At 64.1% G+C, this 12,818-nt stretch overlaps 1 protein-coding gene across 7 annotated transcripts in view; it reads right to left on the reverse strand.

The window, feature by feature from the left end:
* Positions 1 to 12,818, reverse strand: part of AHDC1 (AT-hook DNA binding motif containing 1) — a 117,590-nt gene that overhangs the window by 16,300 nt on the left and 88,472 nt on the right. For 6 of the 7 annotated variants that reach the window (XM_075908816.1, XM_075908815.1, XM_075908817.1 and 3 more), the window contains 2 exons: positions 7,170 to 7,338; positions 819 to 856 (listed from right to left, as the gene is read on the reverse strand). In XM_075908816.1, the coding sequence (XP_075764931.1) occupies positions 819 to 856; positions 7,170 to 7,338 (207 nt within the window). Of the gene's footprint in view, positions 1 to 818; positions 857 to 7,169; positions 7,339 to 8,674; positions 8,861 to 12,818 lie in introns of those variants that run through there. The other variant, XM_075908821.1, reaches the window with a different exon arrangement.

Genomic DNA, 12,818 nt, shown 5'->3' on the forward strand with positions numbered 1-12,818 from the left:
AACCTGTTCCAGAGCCCCCCCTGCTCCCCTCCTGGCTGAGAGCTGGAAAGCTTCTCCCACAAGCTGCGCTAGATCCCTCAGACAGCAAACAAAACCCATTCTTCTGGCCCGCGCCCTGGCGGATGTGGAGATCGATCCATCCAGCCGCCTCTTTACAGGCACCGCTGACGTGTCTGCAGAGACGCCTGCTTCCCGCCCAGCTCTGCCTCCCTACGCCAAACTAGCCCAGCTCTTCCTCCTAGTCGTGTTTTCTACCCCCTGGGTTTCGGGCTCCCAGGCCCCACGGTCCCATTGATCGTCAGCATCACCCTAGGTATGGGTGAGACAGGGCCTCCCTCTGCCCCCGGGTGTTTCCGCTAGGATGGGATCACCAGGCAATGCTGCTATGCTGGTCTGGCAGGGAGCCCCGGCTTTGGCCCTGGGCCCCAAAGGTTGGGCGCTGGCCCTCCCCCACACATGCAGAGGGCAAATCTTCCACTGCCAATGGCAAACGCAATGCTGCCCCCACCATCCCTCCACACAGGAGCCGCAGCCGATGCCCCTAGCGAAATCCCTTCCCCACCCCCCTACCCAATTCCACAGCACTGTCCAAGGAATCCCTGGGCCCCCGACCCTCAGAGCTCCCTGCCCCAGCCCTGGTACAGGCTCTGCCCAGAAAGCCCCCATGGGCCTGTCGTACCCGCCGCTCCCTGGGGAAAGCCGTGCCCAGGGGGGTAGGGGAACAGGGGCCAAGGCCTCAGATTCTCCCCCTCCTCCCAGCTCCCCGTGCAGGGCCTGAGCCGGGCGAAAGGCTCCGGGCCCACGGGAATGACACTTACCCTCAGCCTTGCTGCTCCGGCTGTTACACTTGAGCTCTCTGCAAAGGGAAGAGAAGAGGCGTTTAGCCTGGAGAGCGGGGCCTTCCCTACCCAGCCTGGCACTTAGATCATGCTCAGGGAGCCCAGCCCCCGGTCGGCACCTGCCCCAGTGTTCCCTGTCCACCCGCGATGGGCAGCCTAGGCCGGGGAGCGGGCCCAGTGAGGGGCCCTCCTCCGTCTCCATGGGCTGCAGGATTGTCGTAGCCAAGCAGGTCTCCCCGGATGGGGTAGTTCTAGCCACCCTAGAATACACTGAACGCAGCAGCGCCGGGATCGGCGGCAGGAGCGCCCGGCGCTCGTGCTCAGAGCGGGGTGCCATCAGCACGCACCTCGCTTCCCGTGGCCCGGCTTTACGTGCGCGTCATGTTAGTCGTCCCGGACGACACGGACGGAAACCAGCGGAATCCGGCAACCAAAACGTCTGGTGGGCCACACATAAAATCCGGATGGGCCGCAGGCTGCCCACCACGGCTGTCAGCTGGGGTATGTCTATACTGTCACCCTAGTTCGAACTAGGGTGGCAGTGTAGACATACCTCTGGGCACTTGTGCGGCCGCTGAGGAGAGATGCCAGTGCTGCCCAGCGGATTAGCAGCGCCCTCACAGCAGGGTTTGTGTTTCTATTGATGGTGCACATCCGCCCCCGCCTCAGGGCACATAAGCCATTTATTCCGCACCAAGGGTATGTCTACACTACCCTCCTAGTTCGAACTAGCGGGGTAATGTAGGCATACCGCACTTGCAAATGAAGCCCGGGATTTGAATTTCCCGGGCTTGATTTGCATAAGCGGGGAGCCGCCATTTTTAAAACCCTCACGAGGAGTAACGGTAGTTCGGACTAGGAAGCCTAGTTCGAACTACCTAGTTCGTGCCCCGTGTAGCCGCGTGGCACGGGGTTCGAACGAGCAGGGATTTAAGAATGGCGGCGCCCAGTTTATGCAAATGAAGCCCGGGAAATTCAAATCCCGGGCTTCATTTGCAAGTGCGGTATGCCTACATTACCCCGCTAGTTCGAACTAGCAGGGTAGTGTAGACATACCCTCTGAGCTCCCCCAAGGCTGGCATGGTCTGTAGATTTCTAATGTGCCCGTCACTGTGGTATCGGGGCACAGCAAGATTCCATGGTGGGCACTGCACACAGGGAAACCCGCGGGAGCGGCATGTGCTTCCGGCAGGGCTGGACTTGGCCCAAAGCTTGAGACAAGGGCTGAAGGTGTGTGGCTAAGCCTGTCATTCGACGCCAGCAGTTCGGTCTCAGGCTGACCCCTGGCTGGCCCCCACGGGGGCCGCGCCCTTCTGCTGCAACCCAGCAGGGCAAAGCGGACGCAGAAGCAGGGGGCTGGGGCTCCGTGCACTCTCTTAAAACACCAATAATGAAACAGACCTGTGTCTGGATCTGCCCCGGGCCTCGCACACCTGAGCTAGGGGCCGAGGGGTCTGCCCAGGGCCTCGCACACCTGATCTAGGGGCTGACGGGTCTGGCCAGGGCCTCGCACACCTGAGCTAGGGGCTGACGGGTCTGCCCCGGGCCTCGCACACCTGAGCTAGGGGCCGAGGGGTCTGCCCCGGACCTCGCACACCTGAGCTAGGGGCCGAGGGGTCTGCCCAGGGCCTCGCACACGTGAGCTAGGGGCTGAGGGGTCTGCCCAGGGCCTCGCACACGTGAGCTAGGGGCCGAGGGGTCTGCCCAGGGCCTCGCACACGTGAGCTAGGGGCCGAGGGGTCTGCCCAGAGCCTCGCACGCCTGAGCTAGGGGCTGAGGGGTCTGCCCAGGGCCTCGCACACCTGAGCTAGGGGCTGAGGGGTCTGCCCAGAGCCTCACACCCCTGAGCTAGGGGCCGAGGAGTCTGCCCAGAGCCTCACACGCCTGAGCTAGGGGCCGAGGGGTCTGCCCAGAGCCTTGCACACCTGAGCTAGGGGCCGAGGGGTCTGCCCAGAGCCTCACACGCCTGAGCTAGGGGCCGAGGGGTCTGCCCAGAGCCTTGCACACCTGAGCTAGGGGCCGAGGGGTCTGCCCTGGGCCTCATACGCCAGTACCTTAGGCTGGGGTTCGGCCCCAGCCTTTGCCGCCTGCCCCATGGGCTGGGATGCTGCCTCTGGACTTTGCACACCTGCTCCCCAGACCAAGGACCTTGCGTACATTTGCCAGCCTGCTCCATCAGCCTCCTGCCCCTGCCCAAGGCTGAGCACCAGGCAGCCCACGCCAGGGAAAGGGCTTTGCGGACGTTCCACCGCTAGGTGTCCCCTGTGAGCTACGCATCCTCCTCCAAGTGTCTGTGCATATTGACCCGCTCAGCCTGTGCACTCCTGGATTCTCCCCCCCCCCCCCGCCCACCTCCCCTTCCCCGTCAGCAGAACGACTCCCACCTCCTGCTCAAAGTTTGCAACCTGCGCTCCTTGTGGCCGGACAGAAAGCCCCTTTGTGTTTCCCTTTGTGCGGGGCCGGCCATCCCCTGCCTTGCCTTGCACTCAGCCGCCGGGAGCGGAGAGCAAGCACCTGGCACTCTGGTTTGGAAATGGATCAATTACAGCGTGGTGGCCCCCTCCCCCTCCCAGTCTGCACGGAAGGAAGGAAGGAAGGAAGGGGACGAGAGAGAGAAAAGTTCTTTGTTCCCAGCTTTGTCGGAGGAGGGATGGGACCGGAGCAGAGATGCCCCCCGGCCCTGGCTCCCCCGTGACCCCAGGCAGCGAGAGGCGGCCTCGTCACTTCACGGGGCACGGCTTTGGCTGGGCCAAGGCCTGGCTCCTGGCGCACAGGGCTGGGGACCCTTGTCAGCAGCCCAAGGCGAAGAGCGAGATCCCCATGGAACATCCCCCGCCTCGATGGGCAGCCTGTACAGCGATGGGGGCGCTCACCCCACCCCGGAGCAAAACTCCACCCTCCACTCCCATCCATCACTCCTCTGCACAGCTGGGACCCGGCCCCCCCATAGGGCCAACCTCTCCCTGGAGGGTTGCCCCTGTTCCTTGAAGTGCTGGGGTTCAGAGGCTTCCTACGCCCATGCAGGGCTCTGCAGCCGCTTCCCCAGAGGCGGTCGGCAGCTAGGTCGAGGGAAGAGCCCTGGGCATCCTGGCCACCGCACGGCATCTCAGGGGCGGGGGATTTTCCACAGCCCGGAGCAAGGTGGCCAGGCGTTTTAGGTGCTGACCAGGCCTGCGCTGCCTGGTGCCAGGCTAGCCAGACCCACAGCACCCAGAGAGCTGTGAGGCTCCCCCATTCGGCCCAGTGGGGCACGAACATCAGCACGGTAGCCTTTTAACCCCAGCAGACTCAAACACACAGCTCCCCCTCCCCCCCCCGCACCCGCACTGCAGCACGGAGGCTGGGGAGGGACCCGGCCGGGACGCCGGCTGCTCCCAGAGCGGGCCCAGCTGTTCTGGCTCCCTTGCTTTAAACAGGGTAACTAATGAGGAGCGGCTGGCTCTTCCCCAGCGGAATGGGGCAGGGGTGTACCCCCTCCCCCAGCACCAAACAGAAACCCGTTGGCCAAACATAAGCACCTCCGCAGGAGGCTGAGACGCCCCAGGGCCAAGTTCTGCCCCCTCCCTGCAGGTCTCATCCCCCCTGTGCCTCCTTCCTTCTTGCTCCGGGTTTAGCCTTCTCCTCCTCTGCCTCCCTGGCCCCTTCCCGGCTTTCACACGCGGCGCTCGAAGGCTCTGCCTCCTGCCCTGCTCCGAACCCCTCCACCCCAGCCGCTCCAGCGCGGCTCTCCGAGGGCGCCGCTCATGGAAAGTTGCTGCAGGAAGTGACCTCAGCGTTTTGGCAGGCCCGGCTGGGCACTGCCGTGCGCTAGGCCCGGCTGGGCGCCGCGCCAGGCTGTCCAGCACCCCCTGCGTCCCCTCTGCGGACTGGGACGGTAGACCCCGTCTCTGCCCCGCCTGCCCCCGCTCCAGGATTTCAGCCCCATTACGGGTCCCTCCTTTTCAGCCTCTGCCCCGTGGCTCTGGCTCCTGGCGCCTGCCTTTCACACACCGGCAGGGGCCCTGGCTCCCCTTCCTCTCCCACCCCCTCCCCCTGAGGACACCCGGTGCTTACAGCTGCCGTTTCCAGGCAACACTTGGCCAGATGTGGAGTGAGAAGGGTCAGGATCCCATGGAAAAGCACCAGCGCCAGCAGGGATCAAACGCAGTGCCTGCCTGTCATTATGTGCAGGGTGGGAGGAGAGGCAGTGCGGGCTAGTGGCTGCAGCGGCGGGGAGACGGGTACCCCAGGAGGCCTGAGTTCTGCTCGGGGCTCGCTGGGTGACCTTGGGCCAGTCACTTTCCTGCCTCAATTTCCCCTTGGGTACTGAGCAGCCTCTCTAGGGCACAACTGGCCTGCTGCTGAGAACAGAGGGGGCAGGGACAGGCGGCAGAGGGGAGGCTCTGGGCATTGGGCGCTGGGGGGCTGGCAGAGGTGCTAGGCGGGTTATTTCACTCGCTTTGGGCAGCTCGAGCAAAGCTTCGTGGCACCAGGTGAATATTCCCAGGCCAGTTCTCTGGCAGCATGTGGCCCGGGGCCTGTGCTCCCCCAGCGTGTGAAAGGGGCCGGCTCCCTGGGGAGTCTGAGGTGACCGGCACCGCTGCCAGCCTGGCCAGGGAACCTGGGCTGTACAGCGGGAGGGGCAGCACTATCTTATGGTGGGCTAGCTTGAGCGCTAGGCAAGCTTTCCGTACCTAGCTGTGCCACAGTGATAGTCCTACACCCCCCCGCTATGCCAGCCCTGGACTCTGCCGATGCCCCTCAGGCCCACCCTATGCCCCCCATGCCAGCCCTGGGCTCCCCCACAGCTCTGCCGATGCCCCTCAGGCCCACCCTATGCCCCCCATGCCAGCCCTGGGCTCCCCCACAGCTCTGCCGATGCCCCTCAGGCCCACCCTATGCCCCCCATGCCAGCCCTGGGCTCCCCCACAGCTCTGCCGATGCCCCTCAGGCCCACCCTATGCCCCCCATGCCAGCCCTGGGCTCCCCCACAGCTCTGCCGATGCCCCTCAGTCCCACCCTATGTCCCCCCTGCTATGCCAGCCCTGGGCTCCCCCCTCAGCTCTGCCGATGCCCCTCAGTCTCATCCTTTCCCCCCCCCGGCATTATGCCAGCCCTGGGCTCCCCCCACAGCTCTGACAATGCCCCTCAGTCCCACCCTATGTTCCCCCTGCTATGCCAGCCCTGGGCTCCCCCACAGCTCTGCCGATGCCCCTCAGGCCCACCCTGCAGCCCCTCCCCCTCCCCTCTTGCTATGTCAGCCCTGGTTTCGCCATTCAGCACACAAAGCTCAGGCAGCCAGAAACACTGAGGTGCCCCCCTACTGGGGGGGGGGTCTGGCACAGAGGTGAGTCCAGCCCAGAACTGACCATTTGTCAGCCCCACGCTGGGCGCTCTGATGACTGGAGCTGGGTCCCAACTTTGGCTCAGGAGGGTTTGCAGACCTGCCCCTGTCCGCTCTGCCCATCCTTCGCCCTGAGTGCCAGGCCAGGGCGAAGCGCCCGGGCGCCGCCCACCCCTCGCCAGCTGCAGCAGAGACAGACGCTCGCTGCGGGGCAAAGGCAGGTGCTCCAGGGGAGGCAGCGCTGGCAGGCCCAGCCCGGATTCAGCTGCTGGGGGTGGGAGGGAGAGCAGAGGGGAGAAGCACAAAGGCCCCATTCAACCCTGGGCACAGCCCCTCTGCAGCCCGCCTGCTCAGCCAAAGGGGCAGAAACACGGGCAGGGCTTCCCTGTGTGGGCAGCACAACCCATCCGCAGGGCTCCCCGCATTTCAGACGGCTCCGTCCTCTGGTCCCCTGGGAAAAATAAAACATAGAGCGACTCCCCCTTTCCCGGTAGGTAACATGGGGCCATTCTCCCTCCCTTATAGATAACAGAGGGCTGCTCCTTCATCTCCTGTAGACACTACAAGACTGCACCCACATCCCCTATAGATAACATGGGACTGCCTCCGTCCCCTATAGATAACAAAGGGCTGTCCCCCCCCCCCAGTAGATAACATAGGGCTGCTCCTTCATCTCCTATAGACAATACAAGACTGCACCCTATAACACGGGACTGCCTCCGTCCCCTATAGATAACACAGGGCTGTTTCCCCTCCCTTATAGATAACCTGGGGCTGCTCCCTCATCTCCTGTAGACAATACAAGACTGCACCCACATCCCCTATAGATAACGTATGGTTGTTCCCCATCCCCTGTAGACAATACAAGACTGCTCCCCCTCCCTTATAGATCACATGAGGCCACTCCCCATCCCTTATAGATAACATGAGGCTGCCCCCTCTCCCCCAGATGACACAGAGCTGCCCCCTCCCTCGCAGACCCAGCGGGACCGCCCGGGGCCCGTTACCTTGGCCGCGCGTGCTTGCAATGCAGATTCACTTTGAAGTTCCTCTCGCCGCCCTCTGTCTCGCTGTTGGGCTGGCGCAGCCCGGAGCCCTGGGCGCGCTGGAACCACTCGGCTGGCGGGCTGGCTCCGTTTTCCAGGCCGATGGGCTGGCAGGCGAGGGAGCTCCCATCTGTCAGAGAGGAGCAGACAGACCCGGGCGCATGAGCAGAGGGGCTGGGGGGAACGCAGGGTCTAGGGCAGGGGAACTTGGGAGGGGAGGGGGGTTGGTTCCAGCCACAGGTGATGAGGCCCAGAAATGCCCTCTCTGTGGGGGAGGGGTGGAGTGCAGGGCGCAACGGGGCAGCCGCTCTCACCCCCCCCCCCCGCGCGCCAGCCCCCGCATGGCAGGCCCTGGGGAGGCTGCCCGGAGCGGCTGGCAAAGGGGGCTTATGCCAGCCGCTGCACAGCGCCCAGCGTGGTACTCTGCTCCCCCGTGCCCCACGCTGGCATCTTAAACACAGGCTCCCACAGGGCTATTCAGGCTGCGCGCGCGTGTGAGGGAGCGGGTACCGAGAGCAGCCCAGGCATTCACGCCTACCCATCTGTCTGCCACCGCGTGTCTCAGCCTCGCTCTCCCCCGCCGCAGCGCACGGACAGGTGAGCGCGGGCTCCCTTTGCCTGCCGACGGAGAGCCACGGTGCCCCCCCCCACGCCCCTCTTCCCACAGGTCACTCCTTGCGCAGCGCTCCGCACACAGGCCTCAGCCTGGATGGAAACACGGATGTGGCTTGGCCGTGGCTGGCTCCCAGACACAGGGCCCCGGCCTGTCCCCCCCTCCCCTCTTCCCGGGGCAGCAGTTGCGGGCCACGTGCTGACATTTCCAGGGCTCTTCCATGAGGAAAAAGCTTTCCCTGCCCAGCCACCTCTCATCAGTTCAGCCACGTCCCCATCTCGCTCTTTCTTGGCTTCTCTGGCTCATGTCTGTTTGTCCGTCTCACTCAGGATCTACCAGAGCCCCGGAGGAAATCAGCCAAGCTCTGAGCTCTGCATTAGCAAAGCCCTTCCCTCTGGTTCCCTCTGCCTCTGGGTGTGCTGCTGGGTTGTGGTTTTCACTCTTTGTGTGTTGGTGCGGGTGCCTGTGTCCGTCGCTGTGTGTGTATGTCTCTGTCTCGCCTGGACAGTGTTGCGCATTCTCTTTGTGAGACTGTGCAGCTGTGTGGTGTCTCTACTGGCCTCTCCTGGGTTGTGTGCGCTTGTCTTTGTGTGTCTCCGTCTCTCTTCCTCTGGAAGGGCGGATTTGTGTGTCTCCTCCACCGAGTGTGGGTGTAGCCATATCTTTGTGTGTCTGCGGATACCTCTCCCATGTGTGTCTGCTCCCCACCCTGAGCCTGTGCGACTGTCCCTCTTCCGGTCTGCCTGTGAAATCTCCTCACACACTCAGCGCCATCCAGCCTGTTCCTGCTGCCTGCATTAGCCTGACAACTTATCAACAAGGCTGGGAAGGAGAATTCAAACCTGTCACTTACCCAGGCCACATCTCTTCCCCTCCCCATCCTTTGGTCTCCTGGCTGGCACGGAAATGCAGGCAGCTTTGCCTCCAGCCCTGCAGAGAGCTGCTGCCGCTGCTGTCCTGGACGGTGTAGAGTTACACCGAGGGGCAACGCGGAGCAGCAAAATATGCACTAGAAAGACCGGTCTAGTCTCTCATGCAGCTGCTAATGTGCCCGGAGCCGGGAGCTGCCGGAGGAGGCGGGCAGGAAGCGCACAGATGACTTTCCAGAACAGCCCCCAGGATACACCCCTCCCCCCCACACACATGCTGCTTTCCCTTTTAAGTCAAGCGAGACGTGGAGAGACTGAAAACCAGTCAGGTACTGGGAGCCTGCCCTGCTGGGTCTGGGCTGGGGCCACGGCCTTGTCTGAGTGACTCCCGAGAGGCTACTTCGGGTTCAAGGCAGTTCCTCCAGCTTTCCGTGGGTCGGAATCAGGGCAGGTTCAGGCCACGCACCCCTGTCACAAGGCTGCACTTGGAGCAACACCCTTGCGCGCACACACGCACCCCAAGAGACGCACACACCGCTCCGGAGCCAGACAGTCCCCGACACACACACAGCTCCAGCCAGCTCTCGCCGGGCTCCTCTCTGGCTGTAACAAGACCACGCTTGCTCAGGGTTATTCAAGCCTCTTAAGGACGAGGCACGGCCCTGAGCAGCTGCAGAGCAGACAGCGGGGAGGCAGGAGGTGACTGGCCCCCCAAAGACAGGGGCTGGAGCACACAGCTCTGGGCTAGCCATGGGATGGGATATGGGGGCCTGCAACATCTGGGGGACCCAGCTGCTGCAGGGCATGACCTGGCTCGCCTGGCCCAGCCAGAGGCTGCGTCTTGCTCCCGCCACCCCTGCCCAGGGGCTTTTCCAAATGCACCAGGGGATGCCGTTCCCAGGGTAGGCAGAGGCGGAACCGCAGCAGCCCCTGGCGAGCCATACACCTGGCTCGGGTGCAGAGCCCTACGCTAGGCACCGCAGTGCGGCACAGCCAAGCTCCCATCAGAGCCACCCACCCGGGGAAGCTGCCACCTTGCCCCACGGGCTCAGCCCAGGGGCTGGAGGGCAGAAGGCGTGTCCCCTGGGTGGCACAACAGGAAGGTTTGCCCATGCAGATAACCCCGGCATGCTCCCAGCAAGTCTGGTGTGAGGAGTGACTCCTCCGCATTCCACTGGGGGGGGGGGGACTCCGGATTCCCACCCACCCACCTGGACAGCGGGGCCTGCTGAGACTGGAATGTGGGGGGAGGGCTACGGCCCCCAGCATAGACCTGTGATTCTCCCCCCTGGGTTACGTAATGGGCACTAGGCGACACAGCCTGCCACCTGATCGCCTGCCACAGACCGCCCCAGGGACACACCCAGAGGGAGCTGTGGGGAGGGAGGTGTCTCCTCACTGCATGTGCCATGGGGGGGGCGCTCCCCCCCCAGCTGCATCCTGGCAAAGGCCAGCCCCCTTGGCTGGGGCGTGCTGAGTGCTCCCAGACACAGCCCAGAGCGGGGTGGGAGCGGGCGAGGGGGAAGGGGCCGTTCGGCGGATGCGCTCTACACAATGTTCACTTTCACCTCCTCTGCTCCGCCTCAGGCAGCTGCCACATGTTCTGCATTAGGAGCTCTGGACTTCACCATTCCCGGCTTGTTAGCCAGGGGGATTTTTTCCCCCTCTCTCTCTCGCTGGTTACAAAACATGACTGGAGACCACACAAGAGAGAAGATGCGCGGGCAGAGAGCGCGAGGGATGTGTGGCGGGGTGGGGGGGAGAGGCCTGGAGAAGCGGGAGCCACAGGAGAGAGACAGAGCGGGAGGAGCAGTGCACAGGGCGTGTGTGTGCGCCAGAGAGATTGCAGTCACCTCTGTTTTCCACCTCCTGACCCCTGGAGCCTCCGCAAGATAACAGCCCCCGAAGAGTGCTGACTTGCCTTTCAGAAATCCAATATCCTCCCCGACTACCTGGCTTGCCAGCTCCCTCCCCCCCCCCCCAGCCCAGGATTAATCCTGCTGCTGAAAATCTTTAATTAGTTTAACAGTTTCAGGCTTCCTGGTGGCAGGAAGCTGAGACACAGACTCCCCCAGCCTGCCCCTCTCCTCGGGACCTCCTGGGAGGCTGCCCAGTGCCCTCTGCCCCACCTCGGAGGGATGTGGGCCAGAGGGGGCTCCCTCCGACGCTCGTCTCCCACCCTCGCAGCTGGAGGAGGTGACTCCGGGAAGGACACAGCCTCTTTCAAGGTGTTTAATTCCGTCTGGGGCTGAGCTGAGGGTGGGGGCAGGCAGCTGTGATCAGGCCAACCTGGAACGGCCCTGAGCCCAGCAGGCAGACAGGGCGGCCAGGGCCACGTGCCAAGGGGGAGAGCTAGCACAGGGCTTGTTTGCTCCAGGGAAACAAGACAGGGAGTCTCCAGTCAGCACCAGCCCCCAGCCCGGCCCAGAGGGGTCCGGGAAAGGTTTTCCTGAACCACTGGCCAGCGGCGCCCGAGGGAGAGCTGTGTCGTCTCCTCAGCCCAGCTAAAAGCCAGGCCCTTCCCCCAGCACCGCGGGCAGCGTCCCATGGGGAAGGACTCGCCGGGCGCAGCCGTGGGAGGAGCTAACGCCGGAGAGGAGCTGGAGGAGGGAGTGCCCCGCGGGACACAGACCAGCCTTGGCACCGAGGCCCGGCGGGGCCATCTGGATTCCAAGGTGATGGGCAGACAAACAGCCGTCACGCAGCCGCCGCGCAGACTGGCACGCAGGAGACATTTGCCAGGGCTGCTAACGCCTTCCCTGCGCGCCATAAACAAGGAGGGGCCCTGTGGCACCTCAAAGACCGACACGTTTATTAGCGCTAAGCTTCCCTGGGCTGCCGCGGGGCTCCTCCTTGGCTCTGCTGAGACAGACGGACAGGGCCGCCTCTCGGGAACGAAGCGGGATGTTGCGGGGAAACAGCGCCCCATGCTGGCCCCATGGGTGCAGCCCCCGACCCTTCCCTAGCCGCCAGTTGGATTTGTCCTTGGCTCTCTACCCCCAATGGCCCATCGGTTCTGGGGACCAGGCTGGGAGAGGGGGTTGGAGCTCTCTCACTCACAGCCTGCTCCCTCCTTGCTCTTCCTGCCCCTCGGCCGAGCCCCCACTGTCCCTGCTCCTCTCCCGCCCGCCCCAAATGCCCTCACAGCCAGCCCTGGGCGCACGGACTCCTAGCTTCCAGGCTCCCCCAACCTCCCCACGCTCTGCTCCTCGCCTGTACTCTGCAGGGGGCCAGTGGGGCCCTTCTGGCCTCAAACGCGACAGGAGTCTGAATGCTAAGAGCCCCCCCCTCCGTCCCCCGTGGCCCTGTGCTGCCCCCTCAACCTGCTCCGCCGGCACCCCTTAGCTGCTGCAAAGATGGGCCCTGGGGCTTTGCAGACCACGTGCACAGCGGGGTCCCTGCCGGGGAGAGGCCCGCCTCTGCTAGCTCTGGGAAAGCCATCACCGCCCTCCCCGCGCACATACCACCAGGGCTCCCGTCCTCCTCCCCTGCCCCCGCCCAGGCTCCCAATGGCGGGTCAGCCTCATCGCAGCTGGGGAAAACAGGGCAGCGAGGGGAAGGGCCCGATGCCAAGGCAAACGGAGGCAAGCAGCCCAGCCCAGCAGGCCTGGATTCCCAGGCCTGTGTGCCCCACGGCAGCAGGGGGGCCCACATGGAAGGACTCAGAGCAGAGTGGATGGGGTGGAGGCGAGGCGAGGCGGGAGGGTGGCGGCTGCGGAGGAGGGAGAGAGGAAGAGGCAGTGGGGAGAATCCCACGGGCAGGAAGGCACAAGTGACCCTGGGGTTTCCCGGGGAAAGTTCCAACTTGAACCAACTCCCTCTCCAATGGCTGCTTCATATCAACAGAGACCAGAACAGCGTAGCCCCCCGGGGCCGCCCCTCGGAGCTCTGCACGGAGTGGGGGGAAGTGCTTAGATCTCTCCCACCTCTTCCCTCTCCTCCCAGGCCCCCCCCCAACCGGGCAGGGCTATTGAGTTTAATTAGAGACACAAAGTGCAGATGAAAACGGCACAGATGGGGGCTAGCCAGGTCCGGCCCCTGCCTCAGGCTGCAGGGCTGTGAGAAGAAACAAATCCCCATTCTCAGAGCAACAGGGAAATGGAAACGCCAAAGAGAAACAAACCCAGA

This window comes from Pelodiscus sinensis, chromosome 25, assembly GCF_049634645.1.
Source record: "Pelodiscus sinensis isolate JC-2024 chromosome 25, ASM4963464v1, whole genome shotgun sequence".
NCBI classification, from domain to species: domain Eukaryota; kingdom Metazoa; phylum Chordata; order Testudines; family Trionychidae; genus Pelodiscus; species Pelodiscus sinensis.